This window comes from Leishmania martiniquensis, chromosome 6 (assembly GCF_017916325.1).
Source record: "Leishmania martiniquensis isolate LSCM1 chromosome 6, whole genome shotgun sequence".
NCBI lineage: Eukaryota > Euglenozoa > Kinetoplastea > Trypanosomatida > Trypanosomatidae > Leishmania > Leishmania martiniquensis.
The window spans coordinates 388,035-410,825 of record NC_090141.1 but is presented as its reverse complement, the minus strand read 5'-3'; the positions used below and the strand labels follow the sequence as shown (position 1 = coordinate 410,825).

Genomic DNA, 22,791 nt, shown 5'->3' with positions numbered 1-22,791 from the left:
GGTGTCGGGAGGAGTAGGGGAGGGAGGAGGGAGCGGGGCAGTCACATCGATGCACAGGCGTGGCAAAGCTGGCATCGCATAGTCTATGGTGATCGGGGGAGGATGAGGAGGACGGTGGGCGAGGCGGACGGCAGCGGCGCCCACCTGTTGAGGCCTCATCGACATGCTTGCAAAGGTCTGTTCGCCCCCCTCGCTGCTTCCACTCAGCCGCCTTCTATGTGGCAGCGACACCACGAGGCGCGTGCACGGCGCAGAGGCGGCGCTGGCGCACGATCCACGAGCTCATGGGGTGTGGCTGCCGCGCTGTCACTGCGGCTGCATCTCAGAAGGTCATCTCAATCGGCCTAAGAGAGCCATACGAGGCAGACGGCGCATCAGCGGAAATACGGCGCGCCTCGCTGTCCTGCACGTCAACACCGTCGGTACGGCGCGATGCTGCATCGGCTGACGACCCCATCGACAGCCTAGGTTGTGTGACGGAGCGGAGGCTGCCACGGCTTGCACTCCCGTGGGGCGCGTCGGTGGGCTTCCCAGTTTCGCCTGCGCTCCGCAGCGGCGGATTGTCTGCGTCCTCCGCCTCCTCGTCCCCTGCAGGGAGCACAAATCCCTCGCGGAGGCCGAGCTGGCGGAGGAGCTTCTTGATGCGGAGCAGCTCCTTGCGGTGGTGTGTCAGCACGCGCAGATGGCTGCCGTACTGCTGCACCTTGCGCTGCAGCGCCTTCTTCTCTTCCACAAGGATGTCTACTTTCTGCTTCAGCGCCGCGTTCTCATCCGCGAGGTCCGCCATGGCCTTCTCTACGAGCACGTAGGGGCTGTTGATGTTGTGCAGCGCGTCGCGGGCGCCATCGAGGGCAACCTGCAGGCGGACTATTTGCGCTTGCTTGAACTCGAGGTCGTGCTCCAGCGCTGAAACCTTGTTCTCCAAATGCAGGCAACGCTTCGTGACAACGAGGGTGTGCGCCAGCTTGCGGGAGCGGGGCAGGGCGAGCCACCCTTCATAGGCGTTCGTTGCTCGACCAGTGGCCGTGTCCGCCGCGTCAGTGCTGAAGGCCACCTCGCCGTGTGAAGATGCGGCTACATTGGAGATGAACAGCTCCGACTCCATCTCGAGGTCGCCGAGTGTCTTGAGCTTCTCCTCCGAGGCCTTCAAGGCGCCCTCGAGCTCCAGCACACGCTGCCCGTAGCGCAGCTTCAACTCGTAGTACTCAGACTTCAGGATATCGAGTTTCTGCTCTGTGCACTCGGCGTTGGCGCGGTACCGCTGTGTGTCCATCTCGGACTCCTCCAGCCGCACCGACAGACGCGCCACCTCCTCTGTCTTGGTCTGCGCCGTCAGCTTTGCTGAGAGGTACTGCTCCTGATCCACAAGCATGGACCTATTCTTCGCCTCGAGGGACGCACTCTGGCCCTCAAGTTCCGCGATACGAGCCTGCTGGCTGGCCACTTGCCGCGCACACCTGTCCGCCCTCTCCTTCTCCGCCTCACCGAGGGCCTCGCACTCGGCCAGGCGTACCCTCATGTCGCTGTTGTCCTGCTGCAACTGCGCTACGGACATGCTCAGCTCGGCAGCCCGCTTTGCCGCCGCCTGCTGCGACGCGCGCAGAGCCCCGAGCTGACGATAGATGCCGAGCTTTATGACATCCACGAGGTCGCGCTGTGCCTCGGTTAATGCCTCGATGCGCGCATACTCGTCCTCCGTGATGGGATTCGATAGCTGCAGGTGCACCTGCGCTTTGATGTGATCCACTTGGCTCTGCGTGGCGTTGATGCGCTCCTGCAGCCGCAGCGTCAGCGACGAGATCTCAACCTCGCGCGATTCAAGTAGCAGGTTCTTCTCCCTGAGGAGGTGCAGTTCCTGTTGCTGCTGCTCCAGGCGCCGCATCAGCTGCTTCGGTGAGCTCGGCAGCTGATGCAGCAGCGCTTCGATGTTCTCCCCCTCGTAGCGGCGCGCCTGCCTCACGAACGCATCCGGCGGCTGCCGCTGGAGCGCCGAGGAAGACGATGACGCTGTCGACGTTACCGTAGCGGTCGGCGAGTGAGTTCGACTGCTCGTCGTTGTCGTGGCGGCTGTGGCTACCGCGCCACGAAGAGCGGCGGCATCAAGACCACCGCCGCCACCCGAAGCCTCGCCACGGCGCGGCGGGCGCCGTACTTGTGCACGCTCCACCGGCATCACGCAGAGGAGTACCTCGGGCAGAGAATGGGACGATGTGGTGGAAGCACCGATGTGCCTCGGGTGGTGATGCGATGAAGAGGGGAAAGGGGGCCAGCGGTGGCGGAGTGCGGCGGTGGCACGAGCACGCACGCGGAACAGATCTATGCGGCGGCGATATTCTTAAACAGAATTTCGTGTGACTGCCGACAGACAGACAAAGAGAAACACTGAGAATGGAGGAGAGACGGTTATGGGGCGGAGAAGCGCCCCCTTTAGATTACTCGCAAGAAGGTCACGCGGTGTTCTGCTTCCAAGCCGTGGTCCTATTCGTCACGGATTGCAAAGACGACGAGGCGGTGTGCCGACGCCGTGAGAAGGTGGATGAAGACGAGGAAAGAGGGCGCGCCAATGGGATTGTGAGCAGAGTCGAGGGAGTGAGAGTGAGAGTGAGAAGGGGTATGGAGGGGAACGCCATGGCTGTCGCCGGTGCTCCGAGTGGTCGCATGCGCTTGAACAGCACTCCGTCACCCTTCGGGGAGTTCATCTCGGCTGCGCCTTTGCTTCTCGCGCGGATCTCCTGCATCCACTTGGCGCAGGGCTGTTCACCAGGACCCAGCCTAACCCCCTCCCCCTTCCCCACCTCACGCCGGCCCCAAACAACATTGCGCATGTCCATGTGTGCGATTCGGCCAGCTCCTCACCCATCAGAGGCTGCGTGCGTTGCGCGTTGGCTGCCCTCACCGACTGCGTCTGGGGTGGGGGCGCGAGACTACAAAGAACTCTTTGGCTGGTCGCCACTCTCCACCGCCGACGGCGTAGCTGATTGCCTGTCCGTTCGCTAAGGTCGAGGCCTTGCAGATGCTGCAGAGAAACGAGCAACCTCCTCCTCCCCCCCAATGCCCTCACAGCTGTCTGTCACAGTCCCCCGCAGTCGCTCCTTCCTGGTGGACGCGCCGGTAGCCGCTGTCCTTGCCGCAGTAAGGGAACGCTGGCCGGGGAAAGAACTCCCCGTCAGGGGTGCTGGGGCCCCGTTGCGGGCGAACGTGAGGGGGAAGGGGGGCCATGTCGCCCCCATCCACCCGCCCCGTTTCGAGAATCGTGGGCGGCGATCCACGCGCGCGCCTGCTCGCATAACGGGGAGTACGTGCTTCGGAGAAACGGCACTGCCAGGTCGTCGGCAGCGCGACCATGTCACCCCCGTCGTGCCGCCGTCGTCGGCGAAATTGCGTGATGACTCATCCGCGGGGTTGACCTGGCCGGCGATGTAAAAGAACACCACCTGCACGCGCTCGGTAGAGGGCCGTCGTGTACGCGTACAGGCGGTTCAGGCAGTACCCTCTGCCGATGCCGCCGAAGCCGTTGTGCTTCCGCTGCGCCCGCACAATCGAAAAGTGGTCCGTGACCACCGCAATGCGCATGGTCGGGCCCCTTATCGCGACCAGCCCGTGGCTCCGCGTGCTTGGCGGTGAAGTATTCGTCGTTCGGCAGCGGGTCCGGCACCCGCGTGCGTGGCGCTCCTGCCCCTCACGCGCCTCGATCCGCATGTTGTCGATCATGGTGAAGATCGTGAGCGGTGTGTCGATGTCCACAATCGCCCATGTCACCGCCTGCCCAATCGCGACGCTCCATCGTGCGCCGGTAGGCAGCGTGCATCACCGGTACACAGCATTGCCACATGCACGGAAGACATGCGCTTGCGGTTGAGGTGGGGCAACAATTTCTCTGCAGGCGACAAGGCTGCACCGCGGCAGCGGGCATTCATCGGTGGGGGAGGGGAAGGGAAAAATGCATCTGAAAGAAAAAAAGACGTGTGTGTGTGTGCGTAAGTAAGTGCGAGTCGAAGGGAGGGTCCGAGAGAACACGCACATTCACACACCGTCCTGCCCCGACGTTGCACCGGCAGCGCCGTCTCCCCCTTTCCCACGAGCGTCATCCACCCGCGATCCATTTGGCCCCGTCCCCGCGTCGCTTCCCAATGAGGCGATCCGAGAGGTGCTCACACATTGCACCGTGGCGGTGCCTTTCCCACGAGGCGCAGACCTTTTTTTTTCGACAGGGGTCGCGCTGACATGCGCCTTTGTAGTCACGGGACGGAGCACGTCAGCTGCCGTGCGCACGCACACACACACATATTTGTGTGTCGTGCTGGCGCTTGCCTTGTACGATCGGGGGCATTCCTACAGAAGGGAAGAGAGAGCATTCGATAGCGATGAGGCGTTGCAAACTATTCGAAGAAACACTTCCACGCGCTTCCGTCAACGTGGGCAGAGTGGCCTGTGGTGTACGTTGCAGGTTAGGGCTCCGCGGTCTAGGGAGACACGATGGCAATACCTGAGCTCGTACCGATGCGCTTGACGCCAGCCTCGACGTACTGCTGTGCTGTATAGCGGTCCCGCACGCCGCCGCTCGCCTTCACTGAAGCCTCGTTGCCGACAACGGCGAGCATAATGTCCACCGCCTCTGGGGTCGCGCCGTTCGAGCTGAAGCCACTCGAGGTCTTCACAAACGTCGCGCCGGCCGCCACGCTCAAGATGCACGCGTCGACGATTTCTTCCTCTGACAGAAGGCAGCTTTCCAGAATGATTTTAGACACGGCATTCGATCGTGCGCAAACGTCGCAGACGCCCTTAATATCTCTGAAGGCATCGAGGTAGCGCTTGCCCTTGAGAGCGCCGATGTTGAGGACCACATCCACCTCCTGCGCGCCGTTCGAAATCGCCTCCGCCGCCTCCGCCGCCTTCATGGCAGAGGTCATCTGCCCAAGCGGAAAGCCGCAGACACACGCCACCCGAACGCCCGAGTCAGCTAAAAGCTGTGCGCACTGAGCCACGTGGCAGCCATTCACGCACACCGCTTTGAAATGACGCTCTTTTGCCTCCGCGCAGAGCTGCGCAATGGCCTCCCGCGTGGCGTCCGCCTTGAGCAGCGTGTAATCGATATACACGGAGAGGTCGACATGGCCAGGAACGCTGCTGGTGCGCCACGTCCCATGCACGTCCTTCAGGTGCGCAAACTTCTCTTCCAGATTCGGGAGGTTGAGCTCGCCAGCGATGAAGCGGACGCGACGGAGAATCGTCTCGTTGAGCTCGCCTTTACGTCCCGGGCGCGAGAGCAGGCCCAATTCCACCTTCGCGGTTGGCGGATGGGTGGCCATGAGAGGACGGAGTGATGTGGGGAAGATGTGTGTGCAGAGGAGGGAGAGGCGGAAACAACGCTCGAAGAAGAGACACCGCAGGCGGTCGTGCGTGCTGCAAATATTTTGTACAGAGACCTTGACGGATACGCAAGTGAGAGAGACCGAGTTGGGCACACGCTGTGGCCGGCATGGAGTCGAGAGGTGGTGTATGGTCGTGGTGGTGATCGTGGGAAAATGAAGAGAAGAGCATAGGGGAAGTGCAAGCTAAGGCGGCCATGCACAAGACAAGGGGGAAGAGGGCGGCGGGGGCGCGGACGCTCCCTCAGACGTTCCTGTGATTCTCCCCTCCTCCTCCTCCCCGCCCACTCTACCCACACCACTTGCACGTCATCGACCGAGAAGCCGAGGTGAAGAGCATCCTGCGGTACGGACTGTAGCGCAGCACTGAGGTGACTAATACCACCGATGCTCTTCGCAAAGGACCTCGCTGTCCGTGACGGCCATCAGAGCGCCAACCGCACCGGCGATATCCTCGTCCGCTTGCAGTGATTTTTATCGGGCTACCCTTTTTCACGGATTGAAGGGCACCGTCCCTTCACTCCGCTCTGCGCAGCAGTGTCCGCATGCAGCGCTTCCACGACCGGTACCGGCGTCACTGTCTGCCCGAGCGGGAGGCCGACAGGGCCACCTACGCGCCCCTCTTTCTCCCACCTGACGTGGCACTCCTCGACTCCCTGGCAGCGCTTCGAAACGCGCCCGAAGTCGGCGTCCGCCCTGAGATGCGTGTCATTGATGCGCTCGAGGGTCTAGCCGCTCATTCAGCCTGCATAGCTCCACTTCAGTCATCCGATGAAGATCCGCCATGCTGATCGCCCTCCACGCTACCCTCGGAGTCGGTGCCGATAGCGCGTGCGCGGACGTTAGCAGAAGCAGACTGACTGACCGAACAGTGTTGGACGCTGAGGGGTAGAGAAGGGGGAGCACGCAACCCAGCATGACCGTGAAAGAGGTGAGGCCGGAGTCGATTACTGAGGCGACTGGAGCGCACCGATGTAAGGGGTCCCGCGACGACCACAACGTCGTGAGAGGATACAGTCACCGCCGTGACTGCCGTGAACGCGCTCAGCCGCGCTCGACGATGCACGAGCATACACTCGCACGTTTTTGTTCCCCCCCCCCCTCTGACAGCGTTGATATGCGCCAAACGAGGAGGCTGCGCGCCGCCGCTGCTGCCTCGTCTCACCCGCAATGGGCCCAACCACAGGGCGAAGGAGAGGGGAAAAAGGGGGGGCCGAAGAGACAGAGGCCGCTCATCACCGAGACCGAGTGTGCAGGGTAAGGGAGGGAGGGGAGGGGGCGGGCGGGAAGAAGCACGGACGTCATCCCTGGGAAGGCTCCAAGGCGCTCCCCTCCCGGGCATGCCTGCACCTCTACTGAAGGCGATTCTTCTTCCGCCTTGCCGGGCGCGCGGCCGCGGTTGACATACCGCTGCTCTCCTCCTGCGCGGTGCGAGGCGGCGGTATGACCTTCTTTGCCACCGTAGGGCCAGGCGGCGCCGCCACGAGCTGCTTCGCCACCTCCACCGCGTCTTCCATGGTGTTGATATGGCACCCCTTTAGCTGGGCCGCCGCGCCACATGGCACGCCGCCGTTGCGCTCATTGAGTGTGCGACGTCGCCCCCAAGCGATGATGCTGAAGCGATCGCCCGTCGGCATGTGCGCACGCGGCACACCGTGAGTGAAGAGTTGGTTCACCTCCCCAGTAAAGGCGAAGCAGTCGCCGTTCATCTGAGGAAAGTCAAACTCGCGCCGCGAAGCCTCGTGAACGAACAGAAGACTGCGCGTCGCGCCAAGCGACACCCCAACCGTGAAGTCCTCGCGAAGCGCGCAGCCTCCGTAGGCGTGGCTGTCGTGGTGCTGTGGCTTCCACTGAGTACCGTCCCGGTAGTAGTTCAGCCGTGTCGCGTACACGTCAACGTCGAAGTATTCGGCGAGCATGTCGATAATGCCGTTGAAGGTCTGACTGATGTCCTTCGGGTTCTCGAAGACTTGATGCTTGCTCCAGTTCATCAAGCCCCCGCTGCCGAGCATCGTGGCGCCTGTAGACGCGACGAGCTCCTCTTTTAGAGAGTCGTAGAGGTGCATGTCCTTCTCGTCGCAGATAAAGTTGCGTATGTACACCGCATTGCCGCGCAGAATGGAAGTGAAGTCGCTGATCAGCTGCGCGTCCACACGGGCAGCCTCGGAGCTCAATATGCCTGCAGCGTGGGACAGCGCCACATTCTGAAAGTCTGCCCCGGCAGCAATGCGCTGGCATAGCAAGTAGGATTGCCACAGCCCATCCGCGGCCTTAGACGCTGGCAACACCGCTGTGCTCATCGTCTTGCCTGCATACGCGGTGGGCGCCTCTGAAGCAGCTGTGCTGCTCCCTCGCCTCGTGCTACTCTCCTTCTCCGATGCATGAGCGTGACCCGCAGCCGGCCGTGCAACGGGCAGCCTTGGGTTTCCGCCCCCGACCGATGTGGCGACAGACGTCCACATGAGGTGCTGTGCGTCAGTGAGAGGATGAGGACTGGGGGCGTGGCGGTTTGAAGTGGTGAGTGGTTGCGTGTATGTGTGTGTGTGTGTGCATGCGTGCGCTTCTATGGGTGTCCTTCGCTTTCGCTGCCCTCTGTCGCCTCTCCCCTCCAGTCGGTGCGGGTATGGCGCTGTTCTTCCTCGAAAAGGGCGTTAAGGAGACGAGGGGGGACGGAGGTGAGGCGGATGGAGGGGGTGATGAGGTGCCGGAGAGCAGCAGCAAGCACGAGCACGAGCCACCGAAAGAGGGCGGACTAGACGACAGAAAGGCGGAGTGGAGTGCCCCAACGCGACAGAGAGGGAACCACAGACGCACGCGCGCTCAGCGATTCATCGAGACCCCGATGGACGACCTCGCGGGACTGCCTTGCGAGAAGCCTCTGGGCATGCAGAGGGAAGCACTACAACGGATGCGCCCCCGCTCTTGCCTCTTCACCTGTCAGTGCAGCTTTGTGGTCGACTGAGGTTCCTGAACAGCGAGAAAAAAATTGAAAATCCACGGACGCTGAGCGCACCTGCGTGGACGCCTGGTGGCGCGTGCGTTTGCCCGGGAGGGGGGGCGGGAGAGAGGGTCGCCGTCTTCCCCGATAGCGAGGGGTGGGGGCTGGGGACACTGGCATCGGCGCGCCGAGGAAGGCACTACCAGTGATGCGCGGCGTGCCTGCAGATCGGGCAAAGGATAGCGAAGGAACTCGGCTACCCTTGTCGGAGAGGTGAGAGAAGGGCCGCACACATACACACGCACACACACACACAGGCAGACACACGCATCAATACATATATATATATATATATACCCAAAGGAAGAAAATGAAAAGCGCACGAAGGTACGACGCTGACTGCGAGGCGATGGGCGGCGGTCTGTGCGAGCACCGCAGACTCCAATGACGTCCAAAACGCGCGCGCGGGTTGCATGCCCATGCGGCACGCAGGCCGTGAGAAAGGTTTGTGGGGCAGGCGAAAGGAGGTGTTGGTCTTACTCGCGCTGTGGTGGGCGCCGCCGCATCCCAACGGACCCTTCCGCTTCCCCACACACCCCTCCTCCAATGCCGCCCACACCTGACTGTCTACGGCGTCAGGCTCACTCGCCCCTCCTCCTCCATACAGACACACCGCCGCACCGCACCGGAGGGCCTGTGTTGGAGCATGGCAGTGCCTTAGTATTTGTTGGCCATCACGAAAAAGTTAAGGTTCTCGACGTCGCGAAGGCCCTCGTACTGCTTCTTGCCCGACTTGTCCTTCTTTGAAAAGAACTTTAGCGTTGGAAAGCCGCTGATGCCGAACTCCTTCGCGATGCCGCGGTGTGTGCTGGCGTCGACGCGGGCGATAACGACATCCCCCGAGGCCGGGAATAGGTCCGCCAGCTCCAACCACGCCGGCTTCATGCTGTTGCAGTGGCCGCACCACGGGGCGTAGAACATGACGAAGACGTTCTTGGACGAGTCCTTCACGATTGCATCGAAGTTCTCCGGGTTGAGCTCGACCAGCTCCGCTGTGGCGGAGGAGGCGAGGAGGGCGAAGGCCAACACAACGGCGAAAACTTTCGTGAAGAGCGACATGACTGGAGGTGACGTGTGTGCGTGTGTGCGGTAGGGATGGACGATGAAGAGAATGCAGAGGGAGAGAGAGCGCGCGAAGGAAGAGACGAGGCGGCGGATCGGTGCTGAAAGAGCTCTAAGGTCCGGTGATGCGCCGGTTCCGTTTGCGGTTCCGCGTCGTCCAAGCGGCAGTGAGCGTTGTGAGGATCAGGCGGTGGGGCGTTTGTGGACGGGGCCGTCGTTGCCGTGCGCCATGTGCGCAAGAGAAGTAAGCATCTCAGAGAATGCAGAGAGAGAGCGCGCGAAGGGACAGTGACGTGAGCACCGGCAACTACAGTGAGACACAGCGCACACGTGTGTCAAGGGCAGGGACGGCGATGAGGTACCTCCGCCCCTGCTACTCGACGCAGTTGTGATGGGGCGGGCTTGCCGCGCGCCAGCACTTCCCGTGCAAGCCTTTGCCCCTCCCCTCCCCCCTCCCCCTTCTCCCGCCTCCGTTCGTTTTCCTCGTGACGCGTCAGCGAAGAGCGACGTGCTTTCGGCCATCGCACACGTTGTGTATGGGACGGGGATGGTGCGAGAAGGCGACGCTCATCGAGGTGTGGAAGGAGGAGGGGGAGGGGGAGGGGAGGGCGAGGGTGCTTGGCGGCGGCAGTGCACGGAGGCGTAGGCAAGGAGTGGTGTGCTGTTACACGGCGGCGCCATTTCGCACGAGGGAAGCGGCGACGCCCACGTCGATAAGCGAGTCGGCAATGCATCAGCGACAGCCATCCACGTTGTATGCGCCATGTGTGCCCTTCCTGTCTCCCCTCCGCCTGTGCCGCCGAATGGACCTCTGGGGCACATCTGTGATCATCAGCCAGGGCTGATGTGAGGTGGAGGGGGGTATGAAAGCCCCGAGAAAGCGGGGCTATATGAAGCACAGGAGCAGCAGGCTGGTGCACGTGTGCTTGCGCGTTTATACATGAGCTCTAATGCACGCAGAGAGGGGGAAGGGGGGCGATTTGACGAAGCGGAAGCGACACAGGGGAGCAGGCGAGGGTGGGGGTGAAGAGGCGCCTTCACTGCTGTAAGGGGGCGCGCTTCGACGCTACAATCCTCTTTAGCTCCGCCTTTGACAAAGGGCGCTCGCCGACAAGGTCTTCGACGGCGGCGCTGCTGCCTGTAGCGAGCGCGTCGGCCGTCGACATCACGGTCATCAGATCTGTTGAGCGAGGCAGCGCTTGCTGCGCCACCGTAGCCGCCACGGCATTTTTCGCGGCCCTCGGCTGCAAGTCTAATCGACGCAGGAGTGAGCGTGCCGCGTTGCGCGTGAAGGGCACCGTCGTCATCGTTGCCTGGGCTTGCACCTCTGGCCAGTCACCGGATGTCTGAGCTGCAAGACGTTGCTGCTGAAGTGAGTACGCTACCAAGTACTCGCTGGCGCGCTGCTCGATCATGGCAAGGGATTTCAGCAGGGTGCTCTGCTGCACGCCTTCCATTCCGGTGAGGGCACGGAGTTCGTCGGTGCTGCAGCCGAGCCCACGAAACACCTCCTTCACGAGTGCAACCACCTGCGCCAGGACCGCAGAGCTTGCCTCTTGCTCCTCCTCCTGATCACACACAAGGTCGCGCGTAGCACCAAGGTCGTCGAGGAGGTTTGCCACGCGGGCGGCGCGCTCTTGCGACCCGCCGGTCGGCGCGCCAGGCACACTAGGCCAGCCTCTCTTTTCGGCGGCCACAGTGGCTGTGACAGCGGCAAGCTCCTCAAGCGTGTCGGCCCCAGCAAGTGCCGCAAGAGAAGAGGTGGGGGTGAAAGGCTGCCGCATCGGCTTCAACGCGTTGGCTGGGGCTTCTGATCCGCCTGCGTCAAAGAACGCTGCGGCCGCCCGCGCACCGTTACCCCGACTGAGCTGCGCCATCAGCGCGGCCTTTTCCACCCTTAGCGCCGCCATGTCGCGCTTGATGGCGTTCATCTCGTCAAAGGATTTGTACCGCTCGTCGGCCGCTGCATCCATGAAACAGGTTACATCCTCGATCGCGTCGCTCTGCACAATGGCGCAGAGCCTCCGGTAGTAGTCCTCGAAGATGCGGATCTGCTGCTGACTACCGTCAAGCGACAGCGCGCTCTCAGGAGTCCGCAGTCCCTCGCTACCATCTCCGCTAACACCTCCCGCCCCACTGGCGGTCGCGACGCCGCTTTCTTGACCAACGGTGGTGCAGCCCAGGCTCGCCTCGCTGGTGTTTCCTGCACTGACCGCGTCGCTGAGGTGACGAAGAACGGTGCGGCGACGTTGATGCTGAATGGTGGCTTTCGCGGAATGGTTGTCTGCGTCCAGCGCCTCCCGCTCCGCTCGGGTCTGCCCGATAATGCGGCGCAACTCCTCCAACTGCTCGAGATTTGCCGCCTTTGCCTTGGCGCTCTCGGCCTGCACCCCCGTCAGCTCGTCGAAGGCAGCCTCATACTGACGGCTCTCCTCTGCCATGCGAGCCTGCACTTCCGTGAGCTGGGCAACAACGCGCTCTCGCTCCTCACACAGCAGGTTGCACACCTCCATTAGGTACGCCATCTCGCGACGCTTCATCAGCAGCGCGTCGTGCCGGCTGCGGTACATCTTTTCGTTGCTCGTTTGGTTCACCAACAGCGCATCCACCTCGACGCGCACCTCCTTCGCCTCTATCAAAAAATGATTCAGGCGCTCCTGCTCTCGCGCCACCTGCTCCTCCAAGCTGCGGAGCCGCTCGTGGATCAGCGCCCTGTAGCTGTCGGCTGCAGCGGTCCGCGCCGCCGCCGACATCTCTACCGAAAGGCTCCGCTGCTTCAGCTCCTTCCGACGCTTCCGCACATCAGCGAGCTGCGCGCGCGCCTCCGCAAGCTGACGTTCTGCCTGTGCACATTCGCGACGCCGGTCCTGCACCTCGGCCTTGGCCCTCTGGTACTTGACTGTGGTCGACCCGATCAGCTTCGACTCTGACTGGCCTGTCGGCGCACCTGGAGCGACTCGATGATGGCTGGCGTACTCCTGCAGCGCACGCGCTTCCGTCAGCGACATGCACTCTTCCATGCGGATCACCTCGAGCCGCTCGCGCAGTTTCATGTTGTCGCGTTTAAGGGTCGCCACCTCCTGCTCCTGCAGCGCATGGACGCGCCTTGCCTCGTCGTCCATGTCACGTAGTCGCATCTCTACCTGGGCAAGCCGACGACGCACTTGCGTCTCCGACATCGCCGCCACCGTGGAAGCACCACCGCGCGGGGCGGCGGTGCTGTTCGGATCACTGCGGGCCGACAGAGGAGGGCGTGGGACGCGAGCCTCAGGCGCCGCCGCTTTCCTTGTCCCTACCATATACTACGGCTTGGTTGCTCTTTTAGTGTGTGCGCGCGCGCGTGTGTGTGTGTGTGGTGGAAGAGAGGCAGGCAGACAAGGGGAGAGGGAATAAGGGGGGAGGGCGGGGGCATATGGCGCACGCTCGCATGTGCGTCGTTGAGGGACGCCGAATCAACAGAGACAGACGCAAGCGTCGCTGCGGCGCATCTTTGCGTGAGGTCTGTGTGTGTGTGTGTGTGTGTAGGGGGTCACGTACGCCTCGAATGACTGCCGGGCGGTCTCACCAGATGAAGGCGCATCATCACCTTTACGCAAGGAACCGACGATCGTATGTGCTCCTGTGCTCTCGCGTCGCGCGGCTAGTCAAAGGGGTGGGGGGGAGAAAGGGATCTTGTGACCGCCTAAGAGTGAGAGGGCACTGGACTGTGCAAGCAGGGAGTGGAAGAAGGGCCGGGCGGCAGGGGAAGGGGGCTGCCTTTTATGCGGTGAAGAGCTCCTTCATCTCGTGCAGCTCCAGGCGTAGCAGTGCAACCTCTCGCTGCTTACTGTCCAGCTCCGCTTGGAGTACCTGAACCTGATTGCGCAACTCCGCGCAGGTCTTTTGGTACCGCAGCACCTCCGCCGCCAGCAGCAGCATAGCCGAGCTGTCCAGCTGAGTTGCACCGGTGTCGCATGCTCGCCCGTGCACCTGATCCTCCCTGCCGCTGCGATCACCCTCCGATAGCGCATCCACCGCGCGTAGAGAAGACGTGATAGAGGGGTCGGCGCGGCGCGACGGAGCGCTGTCTAGAGGCGGTCGCGCGCCTTTCAGCCGCGCGTGGCCATTGCTGTTGCTCTCCATCATTGACTCCATGGCTTGTGTCGGCCCGCCTGCGCTTACAGCCTCAGCTTTGCGTATAGAAGACTGGAGAGACGGCGCCGCCGTCGCCGGCGGCCTCTCTCCCCTTCTTCGGTAACCGCCTTCCACGCTCTCTACTTGCTCCGCCTCTGCATGGATGCCATGCAGGCCGAGTATATAGCGTATGAAGGACTGTGCAGACTCCGCTGAAGCTACTGCATCGGCACCAGGAGCAGGCGCCACAATGTCGAGTGCGGGCCGAGTCCCCGTGCGGTGGTCCACCGATGCGTATACCAGCGTCTCCGCACCCACACAACCGTCGTGCGCCCGTACGCCAGCCTGTTGAGCGGAGGGCAGCGGCATCTCCTCAAGTGGCGGGCAGTGGGCGCCGTCCGTGAGGCTATGCGGGCGATGTGGCGAATGGGCCGACAGCAGCGGTCGAGTAGCGGCGATGGTGGCTGCTGGGGTTGCGTGCGCTTGCCTCGTGGCGGACACCTTCGCGAGCCGCCGCCGCAGCCTCTGATTTTCGCAGACCAGCTCCTGCACCGCGCGTATCTGCTGGGTGAAGACGCTCCCGTCCTTGCGAAGCTCCTGCTCGCATAGCGCCAGTCGCCCCTTCGCTGCCGCGTACGACGCGCTCATGGTGGCAATTACCTCAGCCTGTGCAGCGCACTGCTGCTGAAGGCTGGCGTAGGCAGACTGCAGCTGCGCCACCTTCGATTCTTCAGCCTCGCCTTTCTCCCCACGACCCCCCAACCCTGCAGCGTCCGCGTGCGGGCCTTTGCGCAACGAGAGCGGAGAGACAGCAGCGGCGGAGGGGTTATCGCGACGACACTGCGGAGACTGTGCGCGTCGCAGGCGCTCGTACTGCTGCAGCGGCTCGTTCAGAATGCGTAGCGCCAGGGAGCAGTACTGCAGCGTCCGCAGCGTCTCATCTCGGTTGTGCGTATCAGGTGCGACGCAGGCGATGAACACCGTGGCACTGCAGCCGCCGAGGGTGTCCTGCAGCAGCCGCGTCAGCCGACTGCTGCGGTAGGGGACGTGCTGCGCACGTGAATGCCCACCACCAGGACCGCGTTCACTGTCCTTGCCGTTGGCAGCCCTATTGATGCGAGCCAGCGCACGCATAACGTTGCCCAGCGCCAGCAGTCCTGTGTTGATGGCAATGCTTTCCTGGAAGCGCACACCCACATTTCCTGTTTTCCTCTCCCGCTCCGACCCTGCCAAGTCGACCACGTCGAGCCGGCACGCGTAGCGGGGGTGGAAGAGGGTGAGGATGGCGTGGCTGCGACTAGAGTGCTGGTGAACATTCGTCGGCCCCGTCGCGCGTCGGGCGTCACCAAGGGCGATCAGCTTCGCGGCTTGCGCAACCGTGAAGATGGAAGCGACATGGGCGCCTACAAGAACACAGCCTGTTGCCGGCCATGAGGCATCCTCGCGCTCGCCCATCGGAGGGCATTGCCGGTCCTCGTCCGGAGCACGTGGGCTGGCCGCCCTCGCCCCCGGTGGTGCCGTCGTCATGAGGCGGATCCGGCCTGGCTCCTCGCCATCGCGTCGCGGCACGGCGGCAAGTGGGTCCTCCAGCAGATCGCGTATCGTCTCACCGTACACCTCAACGTACTGCAGGTACAACAGTGGCGATGCTGTCATGGGCACGGTCGGAAGCCCCAGGTCAGGTGGCACTGCCGCAGAGCTGCGCGCGGCATCATCCGACATGATGTCCCGCAGCAGCAGAGGTATGAGGGACTGGACCGTGAATGTTTTGCCCGTCCCCGTCTGGCCGTACGCGAGGACGCTGGCGTTGAAGCCGCACAGGAAGCGCCGAATCAGCGGCGCCACAGATTCGGCGTAGATGCGCTCTGTCGTGTCCTCCATCATGTACGCCCGATCCACTCTGAAGACGCGGTTGTCGCCCACGCTGACGTGCGCCGGGTCGAGCACGAGCGTGTTCAGTTCCACATCGGGCGGGTCTGAGGGGATGAAGGGGCGGATACGCACAACGACGTGGACGCGTTCCGGCATAGCTTCGGCGGCCCGCGTCCAGGACGCTGTCGCCTCGGGGGTGAGGAGTGGGTGGGTGAGGAAAGGGGAGAGGGAAGGACCCGGTGATCGCTGCTCTGTCCTTACGGACACCACCCGAAATCTCTATAAAGCTAACGACGTTTGTAAAAGAGTCCGCACGCACGCACGCACAGCTGCGCGGGTACGGGCGCCGATGTATGTGTGTGGCGGGGCTGGAGGCGAGTCGGCATCAAATTCCGTCCGGCACACACCCGCGTTGCGTCTCTCGCTCAGCACCGCTCGGAGGCCCCTCCGCTTTCTGCATCGATTGCTGTGGGTGTGGTGGTTGTCGCACGGCAACGAAGAGTGAGAGTGAGAGGGCCGGTGAGATTGGGTGGCATAGGGTGAGGGATGGCGGAGGACGGTGATGGGCGATGGGGCAGATGCAAAAGTGAAAGAGCAGAGCGAGAAAGAGAGAGAGGGGCCGTATTCGGCCTGTGAATGCGGATGCGTTGAGATGAAGCAGCGGATGAGCGCAGCGCTCCATCGACCCTCTGCTACCGAGGGAAGATTGGGGAGCCGGACGCAGGAGCCATGTCGTTTACCGTGTACAAGCCACACGCGCGGCCGCGCACTCCCTTGACCCTCGCCTCCTCGCGCTCGCGCGCTCTGTCCTGCGCCGCTCAACGCCGCTGAAGAGCTTGAAACGACAGCCACCTCTTTCCTCTGATGCTGCGGCTGCTAGCTTATTCGTTGCCTCTTACGTGCAGCGCCACTGCCCCTCTCCTCCCCTCCCTTCCCCACAAACACAAAAAAAAAGACGTTCACAAGTAAGGGAGGGAAGTAGGGAGGGAAGGAAAAGGGGGTGCGCATGCGCGCCACGACGCCCCCCCTGCGCCCCTGCCGCGGCCGCTGCGGCGCAACCTCCTCTTCAAGTACCTGTGCTCACACGACTCACTTCCTCACCTTTTTGCGCTTCGCAGAAACGCCACAGCTGCCCACAATGGGCAACAGCATCGTGCTTGTGGGGGGGGAGGAGGAGGAGGAGAGGAGGGCAGCAGCAACAGCACACTCGTAGCCATCACACGCCCTTCTGAGTCGGTTTCACTCAGCCGTACCACCCGGGCTCCTGCCGCCAACTATCTCTCTTTAAGCGAGAAACGGGGTGTCGGTACACTTGGGGGGCCGCGGGTGCGGCTTCGTAATAGCGACACACTCCTCCGGCGTCAAGTCCTCTTCCGTGGGCGTCGGCTCGTCGTGGGAGCAGCGCGTCATGAGCCGAGATAAAAGCGGTGATTTAAGTGCGGATTCCGAAGACGCGCGCTGACGGCGCTTATGGCTCGCTGCATCGGCATCGGTGTCCTTGTCCGCGTCTCGCCGGCGCTTCGTCGCTGCGCTGCCGAGGATCTCCATCTTTTTCGCCTCCGCCTCGGCGCTGTCACCGCTGTGGATGAGCTCCGTTTTCAGGGCGTTGCGCTTTGCGTACATTTTGTAATGGCGGCTCATGCCGACCTTCGTTGCCACCCTGTTCGACGTCGGCGACGACTCGCCGTCGTCGTCAGAGTCGCTGATGGCGGTCTTCGCAGACACTTTAATGCGTGTGAGGACATCGGCGAAGCCGACCGACTGCGTCGTCCACGTCTCCTGCACCCCAGCTTGATAGCCGAGGCCCATTGTACCATCTTTTCGGGTCACCTTGACATGACTGACGACGCCGTCCTGCTCCTTGCCGAGTCCCGTGCCCTCCGTCCATCCCGCCTTCTTCAGTAGCGCCTTGCCGAAGTTGTCGGAGTTGGCCCAGCGGTTCCCGTTTGGATCTGCGCTCATGTCCAGAACGGAAAAGCGTGCACGCTCGATCGGGTCCGTGTGCAGATGTTTGCGTAGGCCTGCGGGATGAGGCAGGCGGACAGCGAATGAGCTGGAAAAAAGGCTTGCGAGCACACGGGTGTGCAGCATGGGCGCATGCGACGGCGCTCGTGTGCCGCGGACAGACAGAGAGAGGGGGGGAAGGGGGGTAAAGTATGTCGTATCGATGAGCATAGGGCGCGTGTCCTGTTGCGTGGCGCAGGGAGCGGAAAGCAGCGATAGAGCGCGCACTCCCCATCATCGAAGGCCGTCTCCTCCACTATCCTTCGCGAGGCAACGTGCTCCTGCACACCTTAATGCTGCGAGGGAAAGCGTTCCGCCTCCGCCAACCCCCCACCACCACCACCGCCGCCCCCTCAGCATGCGAGGCGTTCTCTATGAGTGCCACTTTTGCCCCGTTGGTGCTTGATTAGGCCATCCCCCCCCCATCAGCATGCGAGGCGCGCGTGCGAGTGGGCACGGGAAGAGGCAAGGAAGGGGTGGGTGGCCGGGCGTTGCCTTCACGCCGGCGACGTTGGCCACCGCCACCACCCTTAGAGAACGTTGTCAGTACGCCGTAGGGAGACGGCGCACGGTGCGCTTCTCCTCGCCCAACGCGCTCTGCACGAGATCGTCCTCGGCGGACACGAACAGGTGCCGTGGCGGTGGCTCGAGCAGCTTCAGCTCCTGCAGTGACTCCTTCACCGAGGCTGGGCACTTCACGAGAAAGCCTGGAACGATCTCCTGCAGCAGTTGCAAGAACGTGCGAGCGCGGTAATGGTCGCCGGCTGCCGCGCACGTGCGGAACAGCAGTGCGATGGTGTGCATGTCAACCGGCTCGTTGCTGTAAAGCACACATAGGTCGACCAAGGAGAAGACACGACAGTCGCCACGGCGGCTGAGCACCTCCACGACTGGCCGGATGAGGTCATTCGTGATCTTAAGGCCGTGGTACTTGTGCGCTACGAGGATGTTGTACGCCTCGTTCGACCACTCCTCCTTGTGCGCCGCGCAGAGGGCCGTGATGACGTCTGAGTGGGCGCGCTGCAGGATCGCCTGCGTTGCCGCGTCGAGCCGCAGTTGCTCCGTATCGCCTTCGTCTTCCTCGCCGCTGAGGGCGCCACCGGCAGCGCCACCGCCTCCATCGTCAGCATGAGCTACACCGTCGTGCAGCGAGAAGCGGGGCCGCATCTCAACGAGGCTGCGAAGCGACGTGAGCAAGTCCGCGTAGATCGCCGCCCTGCCCTCCTCATCCACCGTATCGCTGTCCATCTCCAAAAGTCGCACCTTTCCAGCGATCAGCTCGCCCTCGATGGCCATGGACGCCGGCACTCGATCCACCACCTCCAACGCGCGGCGCAGGTACGCGTCTGGGGCCATCTCCTCGATGCGCAGTGCGCGCAGCAGCGCTGACGTGTGCATCTCCTTCAGCTGTGCGACCTCCTCGTCCGTGAGGCGCAAAGGGTTGTCGGCGTTCGCGTTCTTCTGAAACAACACATCGATGTGATCGTACAGCGCCTGTATGTGGGCATTCATCGGAGCAGTGGCAACGAGGTCCGTTGCAGCGACAGCAGACAGTAGCGCCGGCGCGTGCGGCGGCTGCGACACACCCGTACCCCCTGACGCCGCCGGCGAGCTCCCTGCCGTGAGCGATGTGTAGTGCTGACGGATTGCCCACATGCAGGCTCGGGTGAGTGTGAGCAGGTACCGCTGCTGCGCCCAGTACATCTTCTCTGTAAACGTAGACGGCTGATCCCTCTGGTACGTCTCTACCACGTCGGCGAAGCGGTCGTTCAGGTAGTAGAGGACGACGCGAGCGCCACGCGCGCCAGCAGCCATGGCGTTCTTGGCGAGTCCGTTCACCATCGTATGAAGGAGGTGTGTCGGCCTTGATGACGGATGCGAAGATGATCGGCCTTGTCCATTAGGGGCTTCGCCATTCCTCGCCACCTCCGCGGCGCCGCGGCGTTCGCCTTCGGTCCTGAGTGGCCCAGAGCCGGTTGCTGTAGCTGTGCGCAGGTCAAGGAGATGGAGCAGCTCCATGTAGTCCAGTAGTGTGGGCAGCAGTAGCTCCAGCTGTAAGGAGCCCGTATTTGTGGCCAACGCCTGCGTCACCACGCACGACACGTCTTGGACTACCTGAAGCAACTCCGAGCTCACTTGCGCGTGCGCCCCTGGCCCTGTATGGCCTTGCATAAACCGCGTGAAGCCACGCAGGAACAAGGCGACCGCTCTGCCATCACCGGCTGGCACACGCGCGCTGAGGGGCACAACGCCGCCGCTCAGCAAAAGCACCTCGCGTGAGGGGTGCAGACGGTACGGGGCTTCGTGCCCCCCGCCTCGCCGGTGGGCGTCGACGCTGTGCAGCGGCGCGCCTTCGTCACCGAAGTGGCCGTCTGCGCAAGTGAGCGCAGAGTCGCTGGATGAGGGGAAGGCGGCTACGCTACTGCGACATGTGTGCCCCTCTCGTCGATGTGAGGCGTCGGGCCGGCCCGGGTAGTGGAGCACCGTCCTTTGCTCGATGCCGCTGTAGGGCAACAGCTGCTTCGCGAGGCGGGCCCACGCGTGTATGTCAGGGGGGTACTGCTGCTTCAGCAGCAAACACTGCAGTATGCTGAAGAGCGTGTCGGTCTCGCGAAGGGCGTTCGCGTGCGTCGCGGCGTCCTCCAACTCTCGCCAAAGCTCTGCAGATGTCTTGCGGGCGGACTCTTGTCGAGCATCGGTGCTCGTGTGCAGATCTGCAGCAGCGGCTGACGGCAAGGCTACCGCCTCTTCAGCGAGGTTCATAAGCCACGCACTTAATGTCTGCATAGCGGCCGCACTGCAGCGCCGCATCACGGTATAGCGGAGCATTGTGAAAGGGGAAGGGTCAGGAGGAGGAGGAGCAGCAGCAGCGCGAGAAACGCTCCGCACGCAGATCGCTTCACCGTGAATCACACGCGCGACGACGAGACACACTGGGCGCGAGGAATACACGTCCGTATAGGTGCACGATCGATAAGAGGGGGCCTCCAACCGCCCTCCCTCCCCCCGCACAAACGTACACTCCGTCACGGGGCCAGTCCGCCACAGCGGCACGAGATGGTGACGCAGGGCAGGCAAGAAGATGTTACGAAAGGAAAGAGGGTGTGTGTGTGAAAGAGAGAGAGTGAGCAGGAGGGAGGGAGAGAGGGAGGGAGGCATCGATGAGGCAGACAGCCGCGCAAGGGCATCGTTTCTGCAGTTCGCCACAGGAAGCAGGCGAAGGAAAAGCGTCGCTGATGTGTGTTGTGAAGAAATTACCAGCCATGGCGCACTTTAAAGGACGCCGCAGGCATGCGCGCGCACAGGCAAAGACGATGGCCCTCTTTCGCCTCATCACGAGCGGCAGATGCAGCGGCAACAGAAGCACTCAAAGTGTCGCTGCGCACAGAGCGCCTTTCGATCTTCGTAGCCGATCTTCGTCGTCAAGGCGGCGTTGTAGTCGATGAAGAGCTGCTCGCCGTCTCGGATCGGCCGCAATGTGACGAGGTGCTTCTCCATGGCGCTCTTGTGCTGCCGTGAACCCCGCGCGCCTGCCACAGGCGCAGTGGCCGCGCTCACCAGTGCGCAGTTCGGATCGCAGCTGTGGTTCAGCATGCTCAGCACCACGCAGAGAGCGATGCCGCTCGTCGTGAAGAATTCGTTCGTCTGCAGCAGTGCAAAGAGCGAGAGCACCTCCTCCATGTACAGGTTCGGCTGACGTAGTGCGGCGCTCAGGGCGACAGTGAGTGCTCCAATCTCGCTGAGGGCTGTTGCCGGCTCATAGTCGGCGACGCCGCGCAAGCATGAGAGTCCCGGCAGACTCAGCGGGTGCTTCTGCTGCACGGTTGCCATGGCGCATATCTTTGCCACTGTAAGGCACGAGAGCGCGGCACGGGCCTCGGAGCCGGTGTTCACGAGACCTGTTTCATTGGCTTCTCGCGATGCTGCCGCTGCTCCGCCGCGGTGCAGCACCTCGCGCATACCTTCAGCCCACCGTGCTAGCTCAGGGTTGATGGAGGCGCAGCTGCAGGCGTGGTACTGCGCCCACGCCGCATCCCTGCACTCTTCGGAGCAGTAGGTTTCCTGACGGCAGTGCGGGCAGGCGACACCATACATGTCCGGGTCGCTTACGCCCGTGGTGGTGGTGGTGATACTGCTGCCACTGCGGGGCGGCAGCGGGGCGAGGCAGTGCGCGCACTTCGTCTCATCACAGCGCTGCACGAGCAGCGGCGCCTCGCACAGGATGCTGTTTCGCGGCTGGATATGCTGTGTCGCGTACAGTCCCCGCCCGTATGTTGTCTGCGCTGGCTCTAGCAGCTCCGCCAGCGGCGGTGCCGCACTGCGCAGACAGCAGCGCCGCACCGCCTGACTGAGGTAGTCCGCCGGCTCGCTGTTGTGCACGTAGAGGGACTCGGCCTCGAGGATGTTTTTGTCCACCTCTTTCTCAGCCATCTCGGCCCGAAGCGCCAGTACGTCATCGGCGCTAGGGAGTTGCATGACGCCCGGCGCTGCCGTTGTCGGCGGTGAGGGCGGAACGGTCGCGACGGTTGGTAAACGGCATCGCACGAGCTCTGTCACGTCAGCCACCCCTTTACGCTGACAGCTGTGCCGCAACGCCTCCGCACACTTCACTGCAAAGGCCTCTTGGCTGGTGTAGCGACCCGCCATCTCGCCGAGAACGAGCCCCATCGTGTCCTGTGGGTGCCGGTTCAGCAGCCGAATGCAGTAGTCGGCGGCAAGAGCGTAGTTGCGCTTCACTGTCCAGTGCCACGCGCGCTGGCGAAGGTACGTGTCGAGCTCCTGCCCAGCGTACCAGGAGGCGCGAGCCGCACGCACCCGAGGCATGATGGCGGAGAAGACACCACGAGAGAGAGGGGGAGAAAAGAGAGCGTGAGAAAAAAGGTGGAGGGGCAGAGCTGCAGTCGCCAGCGGCAGCGCGCGTCACCTCGAACACTTCACCGGTGAGACGCGCGAAGGCGGTGAGGCTGTGCCGCCATCAAGCGATGAGAAGCGGCGGGGAGGAGAGGAAAGCAGCGGAGGAAGTGCAGACCGACGCGGAGGCGGTTAGGCGCGCGCGTGAGGGGTCGCCACGGCCCAGTGACGCCCCCAGATTGCCCATCAGCGCCGCGCCATGCGTCATCGCGGGGGCAGGACGTGAAGCCGAGTGGAGGGGAGAGGGAGCGAGAGGAGGGGGGGTTAGTTGATCAGCCTCCTGATGGTGAGCCAGGTCGGCCCCCTCCCCATCCCTTGTCTAATGGGGCAGCGAAGTGACGGGGCACTGCGAGAGAGGAAAAGCGGAGCAGGAGCGCCCCTACAGAGTGTGCTCGCATTTTTTTTGCGCCTCATGTCGGCTTCCTCGTGCGCAGCCGCGGTGCGGTGGAGGAGAGTGGAAAG

At 63.1% G+C, this 22,791-nt stretch overlaps 9 protein-coding genes across 9 annotated transcripts; all 9 read right to left on the bottom strand.

The window, feature by feature from the left end:
• Positions 1 to 322: 322 nt before the first annotated feature.
• LSCM1_08018 (uncharacterized protein) lies at positions 323 to 2,173 on the bottom strand (the record flags this gene model as incomplete). The annotated part of the gene is made up of 1 exon (XM_067325363.1): positions 323 to 2,173. One exon carries the CDS (start codon positions 2,171 to 2,173, stop codon positions 323 to 325), a length of 1,851 nt encoding a protein of 616 aa, XP_067181219.1.
• A 2,290-nt stretch (positions 2,174 to 4,463) lies between these two features.
• On the bottom strand, positions 4,464 to 5,309 carry LSCM1_08017 (uncharacterized protein; the record flags this gene model as incomplete). The annotated part of the gene is made up of 1 exon (XM_067325362.1): positions 4,464 to 5,309. One exon carries the CDS (start codon positions 5,307 to 5,309, stop codon positions 4,464 to 4,466), a length of 846 nt encoding a protein of 281 aa, XP_067181218.1.
• A 1,412-nt stretch (positions 5,310 to 6,721) lies between these two features.
• On the bottom strand, positions 6,722 to 7,831 carry LSCM1_08016 (uncharacterized protein; the record flags this gene model as incomplete). The annotated part of the gene is made up of 1 exon (XM_067325361.1): positions 6,722 to 7,831. One exon carries the CDS (start codon positions 7,829 to 7,831, stop codon positions 6,722 to 6,724), a length of 1,110 nt encoding a protein of 369 aa, XP_067181217.1.
• Positions 7,832 to 9,024: 1,193 nt separating this feature from the next.
• On the bottom strand, positions 9,025 to 9,426 carry LSCM1_08015 (uncharacterized protein; the record flags this gene model as incomplete). The annotated part of the gene is made up of 1 exon (XM_067325360.1): positions 9,025 to 9,426. The coding sequence occupies one exon, from the start codon at positions 9,424 to 9,426 to the stop codon at positions 9,025 to 9,027; it is 402 nt and encodes a 133-aa protein (XP_067181216.1).
• A 1,040-nt stretch (positions 9,427 to 10,466) lies between these two features.
• Positions 10,467 to 12,728, bottom strand: LSCM1_08014 (uncharacterized protein; the record flags this gene model as incomplete). Its single annotated transcript, XM_067325359.1, has 1 exon — positions 10,467 to 12,728. One exon carries the CDS (start codon positions 12,726 to 12,728, stop codon positions 10,467 to 10,469), a length of 2,262 nt encoding a protein of 753 aa, XP_067181215.1.
• Positions 12,729 to 13,188: 460 nt separating this feature from the next.
• Positions 13,189 to 15,570, bottom strand: LSCM1_08013 (uncharacterized protein; the record flags this gene model as incomplete). Its single annotated transcript, XM_067325358.1, has 1 exon — positions 13,189 to 15,570. The coding sequence occupies one exon, from the start codon at positions 15,568 to 15,570 to the stop codon at positions 13,189 to 13,191; it is 2,382 nt and encodes a 793-aa protein (XP_067181214.1).
• Positions 15,571 to 16,698: 1,128 nt separating this feature from the next.
• LSCM1_08012 (uncharacterized protein) lies at positions 16,699 to 17,376 on the bottom strand (the record flags this gene model as incomplete). The annotated part of the gene is made up of 1 exon (XM_067325357.1): positions 16,699 to 17,376. One exon carries the CDS (start codon positions 17,374 to 17,376, stop codon positions 16,699 to 16,701), a length of 678 nt encoding a protein of 225 aa, XP_067181213.1.
• Positions 17,377 to 17,961: 585 nt separating this feature from the next.
• LSCM1_08011 (uncharacterized protein) lies at positions 17,962 to 20,247 on the bottom strand (the record flags this gene model as incomplete). The annotated part of the gene is made up of 1 exon (XM_067325356.1): positions 17,962 to 20,247. The coding sequence occupies one exon, from the start codon at positions 20,245 to 20,247 to the stop codon at positions 17,962 to 17,964; it is 2,286 nt and encodes a 761-aa protein (XP_067181212.1).
• Positions 20,248 to 20,751: 504 nt separating this feature from the next.
• Positions 20,752 to 22,242, bottom strand: LSCM1_08010 (uncharacterized protein; the record flags this gene model as incomplete). Its single annotated transcript, XM_067325355.1, has 1 exon — positions 20,752 to 22,242. One exon carries the CDS (start codon positions 22,240 to 22,242, stop codon positions 20,752 to 20,754), a length of 1,491 nt encoding a protein of 496 aa, XP_067181211.1.
• Positions 22,243 to 22,791: the final 549 nt, after the last annotated feature.